Source organism: Canis aureus, chromosome 15 (assembly GCF_053574225.1).
Source record: "Canis aureus isolate CA01 chromosome 15, VMU_Caureus_v.1.0, whole genome shotgun sequence".
Taxonomy (NCBI): domain Eukaryota; kingdom Metazoa; phylum Chordata; class Mammalia; order Carnivora; family Canidae; genus Canis; species Canis aureus.
This window is the reverse complement of record NC_135625.1, coordinates 50,188,599-50,205,538: the sequence shown is the minus strand read 5'-3', so window position 1 is coordinate 50,205,538 and position 16,940 is coordinate 50,188,599. Positions and strand designations below refer to the sequence as shown.

The window sequence follows — 16,940 nt, the reverse complement described above, 5'->3', positions numbered from 1 at the left end:
CTTTGGCTGCCCCAGGCCGGACTTGCTTTCCCCCTCTACAGTTGTAATTTTTGTGGCTGCGCCCGCCCCATTATGCTATGCTGTGCTGTGCGCGGGTGGGGGTGGGGGCGCTGTGCAGGAGGCTTGCTGCCCGGCTTCATAGCGTGTGCCGGGGGCATCCGGTTTTGGACCGGTTCTGTGGAGCTGCTCTTGCAGAGAGGTTGAGGGTCCTGTGGGACTTGAGAAGGAAGGTGGTGAGGAGCCCTGAGGGCAGTTTGGTTGAATGGGGTGGGCGGTGGTGTAGGCGGCCAGACCCAGTGCAGTGGCAGGCGGGCCTCAGCTCCTGGTCCCTCTGGTGCAGCAGGTCCACGTGCCCTGTCATTGGAGGGACGCCGCGAGCACTGGGGTCTGGGCCTCAGGGTTTGTTCAGTTAGGTGACCTTGGCAGCTGCTTGACCTCTCCGGGCCTTGGTGTCCTCACCAGCAGGTCTGTCAGGCCGGTCCCCACCTTGTGCCGCTGTTGGGAAGGTGTGCGAGTTGGGATGTGGAAGTGCTTTCGCCAGCACCAGGCCGTCAGCACCGTTGCCGTGTTCTGTTGAATGACCACCGGCAATGTTCCAGATGCCCCTGCACCCGGGCCAGGTGGATGGGTCTTCAGTGTCCATGCAGGGCTCCAGCTAATGGACTTTTCTATTTTTCAAATTCCCAGGGATTTTCCTAGTTTCCTTGGCTCTCTCTTTGCAGCAGCTGCTGTTTTGGGGATGGTTGTTCAGCTGGGATTAGCTGCAGAGTGGGCACCCCTTCCCTGATGCCCCCTGGGTTTGCTGCTATGCAGGTCTCTTTGGTTTTGTTGCTTAGCACCGGAGCAGAGTTTCCTAGCCTTGGTGCTCTGGACATTTGGGCCAGATCCTCTCCTGTGGTCTGCCCTGTGTTACGCTGAGAGGGTCCACAGCCTGCCTGGTGTGTACCTGCTGGGTGCCAGGAGCATCGCAGCTTCCGCCCTATCACAGATGTCTCTGGACAGTCCTTAATGCCCCCTGGGGGCAATCTCATCCTGTGCCTTGGGGAGGAGCATGAGATTACTGAGGTTCAACAACGCAGTAGAGACCATCAGTTATTCTTATCTGTGGCTCTTGAATTACTTGCTGGAGTCCATTCTCTTCCCTTTCTCACTTTATTCCAGAGTCCAGTAAAGCAAACACCCCTCACCCTTGGGCCCCTCCACTCACCCACAAATGTTTTGTTCAGGACCGACTGCCTGCTGTGCCCTGTTTTGAGTGATGGAGTGCAGAGAGTGTAGATGGATCTCGGGGGCTGGACAGATGTGTACTGCTCAGTCCTGAGTGTGGCCCAGGGTGGGTGACAGTCCCACCAGTGTTGGGAGGCATGAGTGCCCCTGCTCTGGACCAGCCCCGTGCCAGGTGCTGCTCACACATCACCTCCTGCAGTTTTTTTTTTTTTTTAATTTTTATTTATTTATGATAGTCACAGAGAGAGAGAGAGAGAGAGAGGCAGAGACATAGGCAGAAGGAGAAGCAGGCTCCATGCACCGGGAGCCCGACATGGGATTCGATCCCGGGTCTCCAGGATCGCGCCCTGGGCCAAAGGCAGGCGCCAAACCGCTGCGCCACCCAGGGATCCCTCCTGCAGTTTTCTTAAAAACCCTGTGGGCTACATGGTCATGTTATTTTGCAGATGAGGAAATTGAAGTCTGGAGAGGTGAGCCCTTTGGTCTCAGAACCAGTGGAGGAGAGGGTGAGCCCCATATAGACAGGAGTGTCATTCTTGGCGCTTGTGGAGTGGGACAGGGGTTGGGGTTCAGGCTGGGAAGAGCTTGGAATGCCTGTTGGGAACACAGCATCACTCAGATCCGTGTTTGCTCATTTTGTAGAATGCAGTTCTCTAGTCGTTTCCTTGCTCTTGCCACATATTCCTTTCAGGCAAAAGGATTTCATAGCCTAGCTTTCTGCTGTATGCAGTATCAACAGTAAGCATATCTTCCTTTAGACTCTGTCCCCCTCCATTCTGTGTGGTGGGCTTCCTGTGCCCTGAGAACCGCTGCCAGGCCGCAGGGCCAGGGAAGCAGTTGTCTCAGGGTCAGCAAGAAGGGTGCTGTGGGTGGGTGTTGCGCCCTGGCCGCCCAGGGGCAGTGAAGCCTTTATCAGTGGGATGCTCCTGCCAGGCAGCTCTGTTCTTATCAGCCTTCCATGGGACTGGTCACCCTAGTCTGTGCCCACATGGGGACCTCTCTGGCTTGGAGGCTTGAGTTCTTATGCAAAATAGAACTTAAGTCCAAGGGAAAGCCTGCATTTTAGATAGAAGTGCAGCATGATGGCAAGGAGAGAATTTAGCAGCAGTCGCTGAGTGGAGGAACCCGAGCTGGGTCCACGATTATGGGAGAGTGGGCTGGGATCAAGGGTTGGTTCACCATAAGTCCATTGAGGTTACTGGGTCCTGTTAGAATTTCTCAGCTCAGAGCAAGGCTTGGAACTGGAGTGAGGCCTGGAGCTTGCTCCTGGGTGGGCCTGAGCCACAAGGCCTGTTTTTCTTTTTCTTTTTTTCTTTTTCTTTTTCTCTTTTTCTTTTTTTTCTTTCTTTTTTTTTTTTAATTTTTATTTATTTATGATAGGCACACAGTGAGAGAGAGAGAGAGAGAGGCAGAGACACAGGCAGAGGGAGAAGCAGGCTCCATGCACCGGGAGCCCAACGTGGGATTCGATCCCGGGTCTCCAGGATCGCGCCCTGGGCCAAAGGCAGGCGCTAAACCACTGCGCCACCCAGGGATCCCAAGGCCTGTTTTTCCATTGTGCACAGCAGCACATGGGAGTCAGTGTTTAGTACACTTGGATTGGACCATGTGCTTCGTTCCTCACATAGCAGATAGTAATGCAGGGAGGAGCCGGAGACCAGGGAGCCTCACCCCTTGGGTGAGTCCTCCATTCACCACAATCCTTCCTCCATCACTTTCTATTACATTGCCCTGTTTGTAAAAATTCAACTTTGGATTCACCTGGACGAGGTCCCCGTCCCCACCCTCAGCCTAGTGCTGCAGAGCCCTGACCTGCTCCTTGTCACTGCAGGTCAGATTTGACTTTCTGGGGTTGCATGCCAGTAGAATCATACAGGTGTCCTCTGTTTCTGGTACTCAGTGCTTTGGGCCATAAACATACCACTTAGCACCTGCTGTATGATACCTCACAATGTATCTTCCCCACTGGTATGTTATTTGGCTTGTTTCCAGTTTTTGGCTACCACAAAAAAATCTGCTCTGAACATTTGGGTTCAAGTCTGTGTGGATATATGTTTTGTTTTCCTTGGGCAAATACCCAGGACTGCAATTGCTTTGTCATACGGTAAGTGTATGTCTAACTTTGTAAAGACCAGCAGATTTTCCCCCAAGTGGCTGTGCACTTTACGCTTCCACTGACAACGTGTAAGAGTTTTGTTTGTTCCTATCTTAACCTGAACTTGGTGTGTAGTGGATTTGATTAGTATGATCCTGATTCCAGAGTCTGTTGACTGTCTTTTCATGTCCTTATTGGTCATTTGTATACCTTCTTTTAGGAAATGTTTAACCTTTTTGCCTATTTTATTATTTGTTTTATTGAGTTATAAGAGTTATTTTTAAAAAGATTTTATTTACTTAATCATGAGAGACACAGAGAGAGAGGCAGAGGCACAGGCCGAGGGAGAAGCAGGCTCCATGCAGGGAGCCCGACGTGGGACTCAATCCCGGGACTCCAGGATTGCGCCCTGGGCTGAAGATGGCACTAAACCACTGAGCCACTCGGGCTGCGCGATAGTTATTGTTTTATTCTGGATAGAAGTCCTTTGCCAGATACGTGTATTGCAGATATTTTTTTCCTAGTCTCTGGCTTGTCTCTTCATTTTCTTAGTGATATCTTTTGTTCATTTGTTTGTGTATTTATTTATTTACTTGTAATCTCTACCCTCAACGTGGGGCTTGAACTCATGGCCTGAGATCAGGAATCGCTTACTCCACTAACTGAGCGAGTCAGGACCCCAGTTTTGTGGTGATATCTTTTGAAGAACAGAAAATTTTCATTTTATGAAGTCTGATTTATCAGACTTTATTTTTATCTTTTATGGTCAATGCTTTTTTAATGTGCCATCAAGGAAATTTTTTGCCTACATCAAAGTAGAAAATATTTAACATTTAACATTTAATCTATATCAAGATTAGAAAACCCTTTCTTCTAGAGATTCTATAGTTCTAGCTTTTTCATTCAAGTCTAATCCATTCTGAATTACATTGTGTACATGAAGTACCTGTTGAATGAGTGTTCACATCCTCCCATGGGTATCAGTTATTCTAGCCTCATTTGTTGAAAAAGAGGGTTCCTTCTCTATTGAAGTACTTTGGCAACTTTGTCTAAAATCATTTGGCTGCACGTATACAGTACCACTTTTATTGCATGAGTGGAAAAATAGATCTTACATATTCTTTCTCTGAAGGCAACTCAAGATCTTGCAGTGTTTCTAAAGTATCATAATGAACATCCATGTTCATACTCTGGTGAATTATTTCTTAATTAAAAAATCTGTTACAAAAAAAAAAATCTGTTACAGAGATATGGCAAATAATTGCATTACAGAGATATGACAAATAATTGCAATAACCCTAGACCGGATCCTGGACTGGAGAAATAAAAATGCTATAAAGACTATTAATTAGGTCAAGTGACAAAACCGGAATAAGGATAATAGATTGGACACAAGTTTTGTGTTCATATAAGTTTACAAAGTTAATAGTTGTGCTGTGGTAACGTAAGAATGTCTCTATTTTTATTTTATTTAGTTTTTATTTTTAAGATTTTATTTATTTGTTCATGAGAGACACATAGAGGCAGAGACATAGGCAGAGGCAGAAGCAAATTTCTCACAGGGAGCTCGATGTGGGACTCGATCCCTGGACCCGGGATCACACCCTGAGCTGAAGGTAGATGTTCAATCGCTGCGCCACCCAGGTGTCCCTCTATTTTTATTTTATTTTACTTTATTTTTTATTTTTTTTTTATAAATTTATTTTTTATTGGTGTTCAATTTGCCAACATACAGAATAACACGCAGTGCTCATCCCGTCAAGTGTCCCCCTCAGTGCCCGTCACCCACTCACCCCCACCCCCTGCCCTCCTCCCCTTCCACCACCCCTAGTTTGTTTCCCAGAGTTAGGAGTCTTTATGTTCTGTCTCCCTTTCTGATATTTCCCACACATTTCTTCTCCCTTCCCTTATATTCCCTTTCACTATTATTTATATTCCCCAAATGAATGAGAACATACACTGTTTGTCCTTCTCCGATTGACTTACTTCACTCAGCATAATACCCTCCAGTTCCATCCACGTTGAAGCAAATGGTGGGTATTTGTCATTTCTAATGGCTGAGTAACATTCCATTGTATACATAGACCACATCTTCTTTATCCATCATCTTTCGATGGACACTGAGGCTCCTTCCACAGTTTGGCTATTGTGGACATTGCTGCTAGAAGCATCGGGGTGCAGGTGTCCCGGTGTTTCATTGCATCTGTATCTTTGGGGTAAATCCCCAACAGTGCAATTGCTGGGTCGTAGGGCAGGTCTATTTTTAACTCTTTGAGGAACCTCCACACAGTTTTCCAGAGTGGCTGCACCAGTTCACATTCCCACCAACAATGTAAGAGGGTTCCCTTTTCTCCGCATCCTCTCCAACATTTGTGGTTTCCTGCCTTGTTAATGTTCCCCATTCTCACTGGTGTGAGGTGGTATCTCATTGTGGTTTTGATTTGTATTTCCCTGATGGCAAGTGATGCAGAGCATTTTCTCATATGCATGTTGGCCGTGTCTATGTCTTCCTCTGTGAGATTTCTGTTCATGTCTTTTGCCCATTTCATGATTGGATTGTTTGTTTCTTTGCTGTTGAGTTTATTAAGTTCTTTATAGATCTTGGAAACTAGCCCTTTATCTGATACGTCATTTGCAAATATCTTCTCCCATTCTGTAGGTTGTCTTTGAGTTTTGTTGACTGTATCCTTTGCTGTGCAAAAGCTTCTTATCTTGATGAAGTCCCAATAGTTCATTTTTGCTTTTGTTTCTTTTGCCTTCGTGGATGTATCTTGCAAGAAGTTACTGTGGCTGAGTTCAAAAAGGGTGTTGCCTGTGTTCTCCTCTAGGATTTTGATGGACTTTTGTCTCACATTTAGATCTTTCATCCATTTTGAGTTTATCTTTGTGTATGGTGAAAGAGAGTGGTCTAGTTTCGTTCTTCTGCATGTGGATGTCCAATTTTCCCAGCACCATTTATTGAAGAGACTGTCTTTCTTCCAGTGGATAGTCTTTCCTCCTTTATCGAATATTAGTTGACCATAAAGTTGAGGGTCCACTTCTGGGTTCTGTATTCTGTTCCATTGATCTATGTGTCTGTTTTTGTGCCAGTACCACACTGTCTTGATGACCACAGCTTTGTAGTACAAGCTGAAATCTGGCATTGTGATGCCCCCAGCTATGGTTTTCTTTTTTAAAATTCCCCTGGCTATTCGGGGTCTTTTCTGATTCCACACAAATCTTAAAATAATGTGTTCTAACTCTCTGAAGAAAGTCCATGGTATTTTGATAGGGATTGCATTAAACGTGTAAATTGCCCTGGGTAACATTGACATTTTCACAATATTAATTCTGCCAACCCATGAGCATGGAATATTTTTCCATCTCTTTGCATCTTCCTCAATTTCTTTCAGAAGTGTTCTATAGTTTTTAGGGTATAGATCCTTTACCTCTTTGGTTAGGTTTATTCCTAGGTATCTTATGCTTTTGGGTGCAATTGTAAATGGGATTGACTCCTTAATTTCTCTTTCTTCAGTCTCATTGTTAGTGTATAGAAATGCCACTGACTTCTGGGCATTGATTTTGTATCCTGCCACGCTACCGAATTGCTGTATGAGTTCTAGCAATCTTGGGGTGGAGACTTTTGGGTTTTCTATGTAGAGTATCATGTCATCGGCGAAGAGGGAGAGTTTGACTTCTTCTTTGCCAATTTGAATGCCTTTAATGTCTTTTTGTTGTCTGATTGCTGAGGCTAGGACTTCCAGTACTATGTTGAATAGCAGTGGTGAGAGTGGACATCCCTTTCTTGTTCCTGATCTTAGGGGAAAGGCTCCCAGTGCTTCCCCATTGAGAATGATGTTTGCTGTGGGTTTTTCGTAGATGGCTTTTAAGATGTTGAGGAATGTTCCCTCTATCCCTACACTCTGAAGAGTTTTGATCAGGAATGGATGCTGTATTTTGTCAAATGCATTCTCTGCATCTAATGAGAGGATCATATGGTTCTTGGTTTTTCTCTTGCTGTTATGATGAATCACACTGATTGTTTTACGAGTGTTGAACCAGCCTTGTGTCCCGGGGATTAATCCTACTTGGTCATGGTGAATAATTTTCTTAATGTACTGTTGGATCCTATTGGCTAGTATCTTGTTGAGAATTTTTGCATCCATGTTCATCAGGGATATTGGTCTGTAATTCTCCTTTTTGGTGGGGTCTTTGTTGGTTTTGGAATTAAGGTGATGCTGGCCTCATATTTTTATTTTTATTTTTAAAGATTTTATTTACTTATTTGAGAGAAAGAGAGAAAAAAGCACAAGCAGAGGTGAGGGGCAGAGGGAAAGGGAGAAGCAGATTCCTTGCTGAGCCGGTAGCGTGATACGAGACTCCATCCCAGGACCCTAGGATTGTGACCTGAGCCAAAGGCAGACACTTAACCAACTGAGCCACCCAGTCTCCCTGAGAATGTCCCTATTTTTAATAGATACACACCGAAGTATTCAGGAATAAAGGACCATAATGCATATAACTTACTCTCAAACGATTAAAAAAGAGTGTGTTTGGTGTGTGTGTGTGTGTGTAGAAAAAGAGAGTACAAATGATGGAGCAGATGTGGTAAAGTGTTATTAGTAGCAGGTAAATCTGAATAAAGGGTGTGTACCACTTTTGCTACCTTGAAATTATTTATTTCCAAATGAAGTTTTTTCTTTTCAAATAAAAAGCAAAAAAAAAAATCCATTATATCAACTTGTTTGTCTTTTCCAAAAAAGTAGGATCAAATATATTAAAATAACCATTAACTGATTTTTTTTAAAGCTAGTTTACTGTGCTTATCTTGTTTGAAATGTAAGTAGAAATTTACTTGAAAAATAAATGGTCATTCTAGATGAAGTTTGATTGATGTGATGATTTAAAATTATTAAGAGCCCTGTGCACAGATTCCTGTGTATACCTTAGTCAAGAAGATAGAATCATTGTTAAGTTCAGGCATCACTCCTGAGACTTAATGTCAACCTAGCTGTGTTTTACCAAGTACTGTATTTTGTATTTAATCTATTTTCTGCCACAACAAAATCAACAGAAGAAGCCTTATAATCTGCTAGATACAGATGACCTATTCTAGGGCAGAAATGGGGAAAGATTTAGAGTGAAATCACAATAGCCAGTAAGGTCTCATAAAGTGATACTTAGTTGACCTGGTGAATGAGAGCCATCCTCAGTCATTACTGTGGTCAGTGAAAGCCAGCTTGTCCACTTACAATGGTCGATGAGAACTATATTGTCCACCTGTCCTGGTCAATGAAAACCATCTTGTCTGTTTACTCTGGTCACTGAGAGCCATCCTGTCCATTTACCATGGTCAATGAGAGCCATGTTGTCCATTTACTATAGTCAGTGGGATCCACCCTGTCCACTTACCATGGTCAGTGAGGGTCATCCTGTCCATTTACTATAGTCAATGAGAGCTATCCTGTCCATTTACCATGGTCAATGAGAGCCATCTTGTCCACTTACCATGATCTGTGGGATTCATCTTGTCCGTTGATCAACAAGAGCCACCCTGGGGGGACACGTGGGTGGCTCAGTGTTGAGTGTCTGCCTTTGTCTCAGGTCATGATCCTGGGGTCCTGGGATCGAGTCCCACATCGGGGTCTCTGCATGGAGCCTGCTTCTCCCTCTGCCTGTGTCTCTGCCTCTCTCTCTCTGTGTCTCTCATGAATAAATAACTAAAATCTTAAAAAACAAAAAAACCAAGAGATATCCTGTCCACTTATGGTCAGCGAGAGCCATCCTGCCCACTTCCCATGGTCAGTGAGAGTCATCCTGTCCACAAGGGGGACCTATTGGTGTTTTGTCTTACCACTTGTCCCTTTGAGTGTCTTAACTGACTTAGTTTAGGGACTTGCTTTTCTTCATCTCTGGTCGTACGGTGAACTTTAAATATACATTGACACAGAGCGTTCTATGTAAGTAAATCTCAGTACAACCTGAGTTCAGACCACCCCTAATTCAGTCTTTTTAGTTCTGCTCCTTTGCTATGTGTCCTATTCCACATTCCTATCATTTGCTGAGTACTTTCTGTGCTTATAACATTATTTTCTGAATTTTCTGGCTTCTCCCGAATCTTCCTGATGGATAGGGCTATCCTGATCTTGTCGGCATTCACGCTGGTATTCTCTTCAGGTTTCCCTGTGTTGTGTGGTGTCTGAGTTCACCGACTTTGACCATAGTAACTGTGACAGAGTATAATAATGGTGTGGATGGAGCTCTAGCCCATTATGAAATGAGGATGAAATAATTCCAGATAACAAGCAGAGCTGTGGAAAAGGGGCTTGTTTGTCTTTTACCTGTCATTGGGTGTGACCTAGCCTTACGGATCCTCTTGAGATGGACGCCTGCTCCCAAAATGTCTCATCTCTCTTTCAGGGGCCTGTTGGGTGGGTGCACATATGTAGCTCCCGTTAGAGGTGGTGGGCGGGTGCTTGGGGGGAGTGCTGCTAGGTGCAGGGACCCTGCTCCTGGGGCCACATCACTGCCGGTTGAGTGCATCCACAGCTTGACCTTGCGGGGACCTTCCTGGGCACCTCAGGCAATAACAAAGATTCAGTCACAGAGCAGTTTCTTATGTAAGAAACAAACAGTTCCGTTTCAGAGAAAAATCTGAAATGAACAACTTTAAGATGCTTTCAAGAGATGTAAAATATTAACTTTTTAAAATGTAAATCTCCACAGTGATAGGAAGTTGCATTTTAAAATTTCATCTTTTACATCTTCTCGCTTTTTTGAGATCTCAGGCCCCTTTGAGAATCTCTAGATTCCAGAGGTTCGGACACCTTCTTCCAGCTTGTGAATGAACCTCCACCCAGTTACAGTTTCTGCTCCACAAGGTATTCTTGTTGGCCCCTGTGAGAACAGGTGTGCATGGAAGAGCGTAGGAGGCCCCTGATGCTTACAGCCGACTCCAGGCTGTCGAGGTTGGTTGTGCCAGGAAGGGAGGAGGAAAAGAAGGAATTCAAAGTAAGATGAGGCATTCTTTTGTAACCTCATCTTGTCTGGCTATTTGCCCCATTCTCTGTGCTTCAGCTTCCCTGTGTTTGTCTGCCCCCCAGCAGCTTGCCACCCGCCCACCCCTCAGCCAGCAGAGTTTGAGGGCAGATGTATCCAGTGGAAGAGCAGTAGGGTGAGGGAAGATGGGGCTCACTGAGTAGCACAGCAGGGTGGGACAAGGACAGAGTGGACACTGCATGCTTCTGTCCACACATCAGGGAAGGCCTGTCACTGGAGCACAGGGCCTCTGAGGCATGTGGTCAAAGCCAGTAAGTTTTCCTGAGCCTGAGACCCAAGAGAAGCTGCCTTAGGCCTTCACGGACTACCTTATGCGCCGTGTCCATGTGAGGCCCTGTCCCTGGCCCATTCTGAAGGTGGGGAACCTGACTGACAGTCGTCTGGGCGGACAGAAGTGGGAAGGCCCTACATGTCCTTCAGGTTCCCCCTAGAAGAACAGCCACTGATTTAGAGATTGGGTTGATATCAACTCATATCAACCTTCTTGGCCAATACTATTGGGTGTTTGGTTAAAAGCAGTTCCGTATCTTTGATAGTCATTCAAGGGCTGGATAAACTCACAGAGGGGCCACTGTGGCCTCTTGCCCACACCGAGGCGGGTCGGTGGGGTGCTCACAGACAGCCTGGGCGACCTCAGGAACCCTTGGGCCATCGCATGCCCCGTGGTTGCTTTGAGCTCTCTGCCGCAGAGCAGGCCTGTAGGAGTCGTAGCCTGGAAAGGTTTTAGAGGAGTTGTCTGTGGTGGGATTTAAAAATAAAAGTAACTGGAAAACAATAGCAAAAAACTAATCGCTAAAGGCACACTTAGAATTGTCACTTGTCGGGCATATGCTGTCCCTGCCCCTCCCCCAGTTCTTGCTTAATTCTTCCTTGATGTCAGCTGAGGGCTTTCCTTCCAGAAGGTGGCCAGCCGGACTGACCAGTGTTCAGAAAGCAGGACCATTGCCAGTTGAGGCTTGTTCTGGCGTCTGATGACCAAAATATTAAGAGTGCTTTCAAGTTGTGATTGTTTACGGCAAACAGATAAGTGGTTTGTGTCACCAGGTGACAACACCTCTCTGACAGGAGATAGGGTCAGAAGACCGTCATTCTGCTTTATTTGGGATTGCCCTGTCAGGGACTTGGTCCTGCGGACCTCACCTCTTGGGGTGTAGGACATGAGCGTCAGCACCTGGGTGACCCCAAGTCTGTGTATCCATAGCTGCGGCTGTGGTGGCTGCCCCTGGACTCTGACAGGAACCAGACAGTCTCCTGTTGTTCCTGACACAGTTTTCCCCAAGGAGATGGAGTGTGACAGTGATTCTTCATGACGTGGATCGTGGGGCAGGATGTTGCTCGAGACATCAGGGTTTGCAACTTGTGGGGAACAGACAGGTGCCTGAGTCTGTGTGTCTGTGGGGGGCGGTGGCAGTGGTGTCAGTGGACGAGTGCCCCTCACGATACGGAAGAGGCAGCAGGCTGGGCTCCCTGGGCGTGGAGCCCATGGTTTTCTGAAAGCAAACAAGTTTACGCACACTAATGTGCACGGGTGAAGGCTGGCTGTGTGCACACAATTCTGGGGGGCAAGGAGCCCTTACTGGTGCTTCATGTGGTGTGTTTATTACTGGGTGTTCTTTGGGGAGGGCCCCCCAGCTCAGGGGTCTGCCGAGGGCAGCGTCATTTTCCTTTCAGTAGGAGGTTGGAAGGAGGGGGTGCAAGGGCCACACCCTGGTGTTGCTTAGGGCCTGGGCTCCTATTGGGCTGCTCTTGGGGAGGGCCGTGCACACCTTAGCTCAGAATCACCCCTCATTCCTGGCTGTAAAGGCCACGCTCAGGTTCTCTTTCTCTTCTTAAGATTTATTTACTTGACAGAGAAAAGAGAGAGAGAGCGAGCGCGGGGGCACGTGAACAGGGGGTGGGGCAGAGAGAGAGAGACTCTTGAGCTGACTCCACTGCGCAGTGCAGAGCCCGAAGCAGAGCTGGATCTCATGACCCTGAGACCCTGACCTGAGCTGAAATCAAGAGTTGGACCCTCACCCCCCTGAGCTGCCCAGGCGCCCATGGATCCTCTCTTAAAAGTAGGCGTACGTGAGGCTTTGAAGGTGTGAGAACATGTTGGTTCAGTTTTGTGACTGCTCCTTGAGTTTCCCTGGCCTGTCCCCAGCTAAGGCGGCTGGCAGCCTTGGCCTGGTGACCGCCGGGCGTGTGCTGGTGGACGGGCAGGCCGCTGAGGGGTCATGATGGTGCCACCTCTGTGGCGCAGACCCCCAGGCAGGAGACGCAGCCCTGAGCCTCCGCAGGGTCTAGGGTGGCCCACTTGTGAGTCAGCAACACGGGGCAGTCTTGGTCCCCTCAGCACTGGCTCAGGAGCTCGGTGTTGTCCTGTCACCTGTGACTGGGTCAGCAGAGATGGGAGGGGAGGCTCCCCCTTCCTGTTCCATGACAGCTGGGGAGGCGAGCTCCCTGAGGAGGTCTGCCTGTCACCCCAGTGCTCAGGGCATGACCTTGGGGGGAGCCGGGCAGCTCTCCTGTGTTCAGTGGGCATGCAGGATCTTCAGCTAGGGCTTCCTGGCTCCAGGAAGGGTCGCTTCATTTTCCATGTATACAGCTTTCTCAAGTGATGTTTTCTGTTTAAAAAAAAAAAAAAAAGGTTGTCAGATATACTCACTTTTGCTTTCGTGTCCTAAACAATATCCTGTAGCCCAAGAGCACATGACGTTTATGTCCTGGAAATCTGATAGGGGATGTCACAAGTCCCCCTTTTCCTCCTGCCCAGGCTACTGTTTGGCCACTGAGCAGCCTGTGGGGGGAGGCCAGTGGGCAGCCCCCAAGGCACTTTTGTCCCCGGCTCTAAGCCAGTTCATATAGTAAATGAAAGCCCACCCTCCCCCCCAGTAATTATTAAGGCAAAATAACTAAAGAGACTGCTAATGTGGCCTTAGGTCATCATAGCAAGTCGGTGTGTTAGTCACAGTTTGGCCCAGTGCTGGTGACGCTCTTGTCCAGGGAGTGTGTGGAGAACCACCCTAGGCCACTGCTGGGTGATGGGTGCCAAGAGTACCTGCACCCTGCTTGCCTAGGCTTTGCTCTGACCGCCACCTTAGCATGGTTGCGGTGTGGAGGTGGGAGCAGTGGGGCGGGTGCCAGGCCAGAGTGGGGGTGATGTCATCAAAGGAAACCCTTCTGCTTGTGTCTTTTAGAATGTCGTTCTTTCAGGAGGTTCCACGATGTTCAGGGACTTTGGTCGGCGGCTGCAGAGAGATCTGAAGCGGGTGGTGGATGCCAGGCTGAGACTCAGTGAGGAGCTGAGCGGGGGCCGAATCAAGGTAGGAGGGGGACGGGGCCTGAGACCTGACTGGCCTCTCTCCCAGGGCCCTCCCTCCCTTTCTTCCTCTTAGGCCTGCTCACCCTCCCTCCTCCCTCCCTGCCTCCTTTTCTCCTGGGCCTGATCACCCTCCCTGCCTCCCAGACTCTTCCTCCTTCCCTCCCTCCCTCCCTCTCTCTCCCTCTCTCCCAGGCTCTTCTCCCTCCCTCCCTCCCTCTCTCTCCCTCTCTCCCAGGCTCTTCTCCCTCCCTCTCTCCCTCCTTCCTTCCCTCCTGGGCCTCCCCTCACCACCCCTCCTCCTCTCCCTCTCAGGCTTTCCTTCCTTCCCTCCCAGGCCCTCCCTGCCTCCCTTCTTCCTCCCAGGCTTTCCCTCCCTCCTTCCTTCCCCCCCAGGCCACTAGCTCTCTCTCTCACAGAGTACCAGCAGGGCCCCCTGTCTATGGCCTAAAGTAGGCACAGGTTCATCAGTCTTTCAGCGGCACTATGAATTACAGTCAGAGATTTGTTACCTGAACGGCTACCAGGAGTGTAGCCTACCAGGAGTGTAAGCGCTAAGGCTGGTGGACCTGCTGGGCTGGCTGCAGCCACCTCCTGGCCAAGCTGACCCCCGTGTGCCACTGTCTTGCCTGCAGAGTTTCTTTGTATTGCAGGGGATCAGGCCTGTTGTGTGATGAGGGGCATCTAGGGAGAGGGGATCAGTTTACAGGGAGGGTCTTTGATGTGCTTCAGAAATGTTCTCATTAAACAGAGATAACTGACAGTAGCAGGGCCATAGCATGTGTGTTCCTCTAAGATAATCACCCTTAGTGAGCTGGATTGGGCTTTGGTATGGAGTCAGGAGAGCAAATACACACTCTTGACAAAGGGGTATTTCTCACAATAGTTTTGGGACACTTGATGGTATTTGGGATTTGCTGTGATGCTAACATATCTTGTTTGTTTAGTAAAAAAAAAAATCAGGTTAATGGCTTGGATTTTTTGCTGTTTAAAATGCCTTCAGCATGGTGAAAGATAAGCCCTCTTTGACTTTTGTGCTATGTTCTCTGCAGCACCTGGGCTGGGGGTTGGGGGCTGGGGGTTGGGCAGCTGTAGGGAGCTGGGGCCAGGGTTGGGGGTGGGCTGGGGGCCTGGGGGCTGGGCAGAGTCACAGCAGGAGCTGCTCAGAGCCTTCCTCAGAGGCCACATGTGGCTGAACATAAGGGATGAGCCTCGTGCCATGGGTTGGGCAGAGGCCTCACATTGGTCAGCACTTGAGCACAGCGTCCTCTTTCTGCTGAGAGGCTATTAGGGGACCTGTCATCTGCCTTGGCAGGTAACTGTTTGTTACTCTACTTTCTAGCCCAAGCCTGTGGAGGTTCAGGTGATAACACATCATATGCAGCGCTATGCAGTGTGGTTTGGAGGCTCAATGCTGGCCTCAACTGTAAGTCCTTTTCTAGATTATTCTGTATTTTCATTTCTGCGTTCTTTGTTGAGTTTGAATAAATATTGTCCTGTGAAGGTTAAATAAATAGCGTGTGTTCTAATTGTGCATGGCTCTCAACGTGGCACTTGTAGTTCTAAGAGACATAAAACATAGTGGTGATTCCCACTGCACAGCAGGATTCGTCCTTGCTAATTAGGGGTTACAGGTAATATGGATAAGTGAATTCCAGAAATAACCTCAGATGTCTTGCATTAATCATTAATTCCAGTGACTTTTTAAAGCAATTATTCCTTTTTCTCCTCAAATTTGTGAATAACTAGTAAATTGCTCATTAGGGTGAGCACGTGGTTGATCCCAAGTGGAAGTTGGATATATTTTAAAGAAATGAAATAAACTCCAGCACTGTAGCCCAGGCCCTCAGAGGGGCACAAGCCTTCCCGCAGTGCTCTGGCCATGGAGCAGGGGTGTCAGGTCAGGAGAGTCCCTCGCTTGTGGCATGGTTTATGAGTCTTACCTGTTCCTGGAAGGCCTCTGTATTTGCTAATCACTGCGCCCCCCCCCCCCCCCCCCCAGCCCGAGTTCTTTCAGGTGTGCCACACCAAGAAGGACTACGAGGAGTATGGCCCCAGCATCTGCCGTCACAATCCTGTCTTTGGAGTCATGTCTTAGCATTACCTCGACACGGTCACCCGGTCCCGTCGTGCTGGTGAGCAGGTTCTGTCAGAGCCCGGACAAGACCGCAGCTCCTGTAAATAATGGCGTCTGGTGTCGATGTCGAGAAGCGTGCTTGCGTCGCCAAGTGCATGAGGCAGTTCAGTGCACGCCATCCGTGTGCCCGCTGTCCGACGGCTGTCCCCTCCTGCCACTCCTCTGCCCGCCCCCCTCCCCACCTCCCCGCCTCCCCGCCTCCCCAGCTTCTAGTTGGTGAATTGAATTCTGAAGGAATTCACCTTCAACTTTCAAAATTGTAAGGAAATAAAAAAACTCAGATGACGCAAAATAGTCCCCCCCCCCCCCAGGAGAGAATATGGGGCTGCAGACCCTCCCCCCCCGGCCTATTTTTGTAAATAAAATGTTATAAACTTGAAATACAAATTGATGTTTATATTTCCTATCATTTTGTATTTTCTGGTATTTGGTACAACTGGCTGATCCTAAGCACGAATAGATATTGGTGTCATGGAGTGCCGTAAAAAAAACGTTTTTAATTGTGAGGCATGTTCTGATATGTGTGTAGGCAAACAAAATAAAACAGCGAACTTTTTTTGCCACATGTTTGCTAGACACTGACTATACTTTATTGGAGTGACATGAAGTTTCAACACTAAACACTGTTGTATGAGAATCATTACAGATAATGTATCTTTTCATCTTCCTGTTTGAACTTTCTGGAACTGTTTTATAGAAGATGCCAGTTTGCTGTTGGTGACTGTTGGATGAAATGCTGCCTTGCACCATTGTAATAAAAGCGGTTAGACTCTTTATAAAGATTTCCTGTTGTGCTGTGCCCGTCTTTTGGTTTTCCCTTTTGTGTCCTTACTTCTTTTAAAGAATGACCTCACCTCACAGGAGGATCTCGTGATAGGTACCAAGTTTGGGGAAGGAAGTTTCCCAAAGTGACAAGGACGGCCCATCCTCAGCCACCACCGTGTCCCCGGTAGCACTGTGGATGCCCACATGATGGGCGCCCCTGCGGATTTCCAGTGCCTCTTCCTGGGAATTCACAGTCATTGCTAAGCTGCTAGTAGCTGTTCCGACATTTGCCGAGTTGGTCGCTGGCTTGAAAGATCCTTTGCTAAATTGAGAGTTAGTTTTGCTCCATTCTTCATGTCATACTGATGTTACTTTAC

At 47.8% G+C, this 16,940-nt stretch overlaps 1 protein-coding gene and 1 long non-coding RNA gene across 7 annotated transcripts in view; one reads left to right on the top strand and one right to left on the bottom strand.

The window, feature by feature from the left end:
• Positions 1 to 16,580, top strand: part of ACTR3B (actin related protein 3B) — an 85,041-nt gene extending 68,461 nt beyond the window's left edge. For all 6 annotated transcript variants that reach the window (XM_077849561.1, XM_077849567.1, XM_077849566.1 and 3 more), the window contains 3 exons: positions 13,540 to 13,665; positions 15,004 to 15,087; positions 15,664 to 16,580. In XM_077849561.1, the coding sequence (XP_077705687.1) occupies positions 13,540 to 13,665; positions 15,004 to 15,087; positions 15,664 to 15,759 (306 nt within the window). In that variant the 3' untranslated portion in view covers positions 15,760 to 16,580. The remainder of the gene's footprint in view (positions 1 to 13,539; positions 13,666 to 15,003; positions 15,088 to 15,663) is intronic.
• LOC144284702 (uncharacterized) lies at positions 11,435 to 13,569 on the bottom strand. Its single transcript, XR_013353149.1, has 2 exons — positions 13,401 to 13,569; positions 11,435 to 12,966 (listed from the first exon to the last, which is right to left on the bottom strand). It is a non-coding gene; the product is annotated as an uncharacterized LOC144284702 (long non-coding RNA).
• Positions 16,581 to 16,940: the final 360 nt, after the last annotated feature.